The sequence below is a fragment of the Papaver somniferum genome, chromosome 10 (assembly GCF_003573695.1).
Source record: "Papaver somniferum cultivar HN1 chromosome 10, ASM357369v1, whole genome shotgun sequence".
NCBI lineage: Eukaryota > Viridiplantae > Streptophyta > Magnoliopsida > Ranunculales > Papaveraceae > Papaver > Papaver somniferum.
Genome location: NC_039367.1, coordinates 33,413,243 through 33,417,288, shown reverse-complemented (window position 1 = coordinate 33,417,288; position 4,046 = coordinate 33,413,243). Strand labels below are relative to the sequence as shown.

The following is a 4,046-nucleotide window of genomic DNA, read 5'->3' as shown; positions in this document are numbered from 1 at the left end:
GAACCGAGAGGTATATTGATTTATATCTCCTTCTGTTATGAATCATGGCGCAAACAACTTAATGTTTACCTAGAAACTCCATAACTATGACTCTCTGATTGCTTCTTAGAATCAACTCAGAATCTAATCTCCAATATATGGTGAAACTTTATGTTGGAATGAATGACTTCATGTTTATCACCATTATTTGTTTCCTGCTAGCTACTATAATATGTGTTACCTATAGTACTGAACATAAGATTTTATTTTTCGGTATTCAACGCATTCTTGTAGCATTATGTCCCATATTACCCCCAGATGTAGCTTTTAGTTTTAGTCACATATCTACATTCTTTTAGTATTTTTGTAGTTAGTCAGCTTTTCATATCGATATTGCGTTAAAATGCTCATGTCTCTGAGTAATGACATCCAGGTACCTGTAATACGGTTGCGCGAGTCAAAGAAAAAGAGAAAAAGGAGCAGAGCACAGTTGTTATTATGGCTAAACCCGGTTGGTGTTATTCTCGAACCTCATTAGACTTTATGAATGATAAACCATGATACCCTGATATACTAGTTTCCTTATTGAGCATTATTCCATACCTTCACTTTTCGGTATCCATGAGAATGATTCTGTGAAGTCTGAATAGTATATCCACGTGTTGAATTTTTTATTTCACTGAGAACTTCTTAGTATCGACAGAACCTTTATTTGAAGTGCAGCTGATGTAATTGATCTGTTGGTTCTTTTTGTGTTTCAGAATGGATAAATCCATTATTGGTAGTTCAATTAGAGTACTTATTGGAAGAATTGTATTTCAATTGATTTATTAGTTTCTGCTTTCATTGAAGTGCAGCTGATGTAATTGATCCATTGGTTCTCTTTGCGTTTCAGGATGGATAAATCATGGATGAGTACCGATAGAAAGAAAAAACGTTACGAAGAAGGATTCGCAGCGTTTTTGCGGTATGCTGTCAACCATCTCAAGGAGGAGGGTGATACAATGATGAATTTATTATGATGTGTCCATGTACAGATTGTTTAAATCACCGTGCATGCTTAGTTAGTGATGTAGAAGGTCATTTATTCGTAAATGGAATCGATCAAACGTATACTACTTGGAATAAGCATGGGGAAAAGGATGAGACAACTAATAGTAGGCCGGTTAACATCGACAATGGTATGCACGCTGAATTTGAAATGGGATCTCCCGCTGATGCTTCAGACGAAGATTTTGGAATGGGAACTCTCACTGATGCTTCAGACACTATAGATATGATGCAGGCTGCAAAAGAGTTCGCAGATGACCCTATAATGTTTAAAAATTTACTTGAAGATGCTGAAAAGCCCTTATACGAAGGATGTCCCAACTTCACAAAGTTGTCTACAATTGTGCAGTTGTTCAAGTTGAAGAGTAAGCACGGTGCGTCGGACATGTTTTTCAATGAACTATTACCGTTGATAAAGGACATGCTTCCCAAAGAAGGTAATTTAATGGCGAGGAGTACATATCAGGCCAAGAAAATATTGAAAGCAATGGGTTCAGGGTATACAAAGATACATGCATGTACCAATAATTGCATTCTTTATAGGAATGAGTATAATGATGAAAAAGTGTGTCCTACTTGTAAAGCACCCAGATGGAAAGTTGACAGGGAGGGTAAAGTATACGAGAATGTTCCAGCAAAGGTATTGTGGTACTTCGAAATCATCCCAAGATTTCAAAGGTTGTTTTAATCGAAGCCCATAGCAGAGAATTTGATATGGCACCATATCACTAGAAAAAAAGACGGTGTTTTACGTTATCCGGCAAACTCATATATTTGGAGAGAGATAGATAACAATTTCCCGGAAATTAAAGGTGATCCAAGAAATCTGCGATTAGATTTTTCGGATGATGGAGTGGATGTAAATAAAGGCACCAAAAATCATAGTGTATAGCCAGTTTTGGTTGTGATTTACAACCTTCCACCGTGGTTGTGTATGAAGAGAAAGTTCATCATGTTGTCATTACTTATAGACGGTGCGCCAGGAAAAAACATCAATGTCCTTTTGGAACCCCTTGTTAAAGATTTTCAATTCTTATTTGAGAACGGAAAGAGAACATGGGATGCATATGCCCAAGAAATGTTTACTGCACGTGCAGTTGTCTTGTGGACGATAAACGATTATCCTTCTCTTGGTAGAATATATGATTGTCCCTATGCTGGATATCATGGTTGTGTGGTGTGTCGTAAAAAAAATCACAGTATTAGGCTTCATGACTCAAACAAGAATGTTTATGTTGGTTATAGAAGATTTTTACCATATGATCATCCATTCAGAAAGAAGAAGAAAGCATTTGGGAAAACAAGAGTGGGAGACTGCTCAAAACCAATGACCGGGGAAGAAATATATGAAGAGGTAAAATCTATAAAGAATTCATGGGGAAAGAAGGGGAAGCATACTCAAGTGGAAGACGTGCAGGCTACACCTGGAAAAGGTGGAAAGATGAAGCGCATCAGAAAAATATCAAACGAAATCGACAGGTCAGTGGAGGAAGAGGAAGGCAGGGAAACCACTTACTGGAGCAGGTACAATATATGGCATCGACTACTTAGATATTGGAGTTATAATGATGTCTAACATTGTATTGACTTCATGCACGTTGAAAAGAATGTGGGCCAAAGTCTTGTTGGAACGTTGATGCACAATGTGAATACAAAAAATGGATTAAAAGCCAGATTGGATTTGGTGCGTTTGGGGTTAAAACCGGAGTTGCAACCTAAGTCAGATGTCAAAGGAACGATACTTCCAGCAGCATGTTATACATTAACCGCGGATGAAAAGGACATATTCTTGGAGACACTATCTGAGTTAAGAGTTCCAGAAGGTTATTGTTAGAATTTTTCCACCCTTGCGAACCGAAAAGAGCGTAAGTTGATCGGACTCAAATCACATGATTATCATATGCTTATGCAACAATTTTTTCCCGTCGCAATTAGGTCAATTATGCCTACGCCCGTGAGATGCGCAATTATCAGGTTTTGTTTCTTCTTCAGATCAATATCTGCCAAAGAAATTAACGTCGAAGATCTCGATAAATTGCAATAGGATCTCTGTGTGACGTTATGCTTACTAGATAAGTATTTTCTTCCATCCTTCTTCGACATCATGATTCATTTAACTGTACATCTTACCAAGGAAGTGAAATTATGTGGTCCAGTTTGCTTTCGATGGATGTATCCTTTCGAAAGGTGTATGAAGGTTATCAAGGGACATGTGCGGAACAAGAATCAACCTTGTGGATGCATTGCACAAGAGAATGCTGCAAAAGAGACGATCGAGATGTATTGAGAGTATCATAGAAGCATCAAGATAATTGGTATTCCACTGTATAGGCATAATACATCTCACAATGGTCAAGATTCTAAAAGTGTTATGGAGGGAGAACCGCTATCAGCTGGAGAGCAGTGTATAGTTACCCGTGACCAGTTGAGACAAGCACATTTCTATGTAAGAACACGCCTGAAATTGAGCCTTACATAGAGTAAGTACTAATTTGTTGATTTTCCTTTTTTTTTGGTACAAAAATATAATAACATTGGATATTGTAAATAACATCTGACACAAGCTCTATTTGGAAACTAAACATCGTAATCAAAAGCGGGCATGGCTGGAGAAAGATCACTCTAACTCGTTTGGCGATTGGTTAAAAAATGAGGTAATAGGTTGTAGAAAAAATGTTCCTGTTTGATGTGTTATATCAGTAAAGGTTCATCCTAATAGTGAATTTCAGGTTGAGAAAGAGTTGGAAGTCGATGGAGAAAATATCTCAGAGAACTTAAGATGGATATCACACGGCCCGCACTACGAGGTAACAAAATACACTGTATATATCGCATCAATGGATATCTATTACGCACAAGATCTCGTGATGGTAGAATTCACCAAAATAGTGGGGTTAGCGTCGCGGCAAATGACATGCACATATCTAGAGATGATGGCGTAACATATGGTAAAGCGTCTTATTATGGTGTCTTGCAAGAGATATGGTAGTTAGATCACTGCGAAAGAAAAATTCATC

At 37.7% G+C, this 4,046-nt stretch overlaps 1 protein-coding gene across 1 annotated transcript; it reads left to right on the top strand.

Annotated features, from left to right (window-relative positions):
- The first annotated feature begins 477 nt into the window (after window positions 1–477).
- Window positions 478–2,863, top strand: LOC113315507. Its single transcript, XM_026563777.1, has 6 exons — window positions 478–490; window positions 741–792; window positions 875–975; window positions 1,017–1,669; window positions 1,970–2,553; window positions 2,704–2,863. The coding sequence occupies exons 1-6, from the start codon at window positions 478–480 to the stop codon at window positions 2,861–2,863; spliced, it is 1,563 nt and encodes a 520-aa protein (XP_026419562.1).
- Window positions 2,864–4,046: the final 1,183 nt, after the last annotated feature.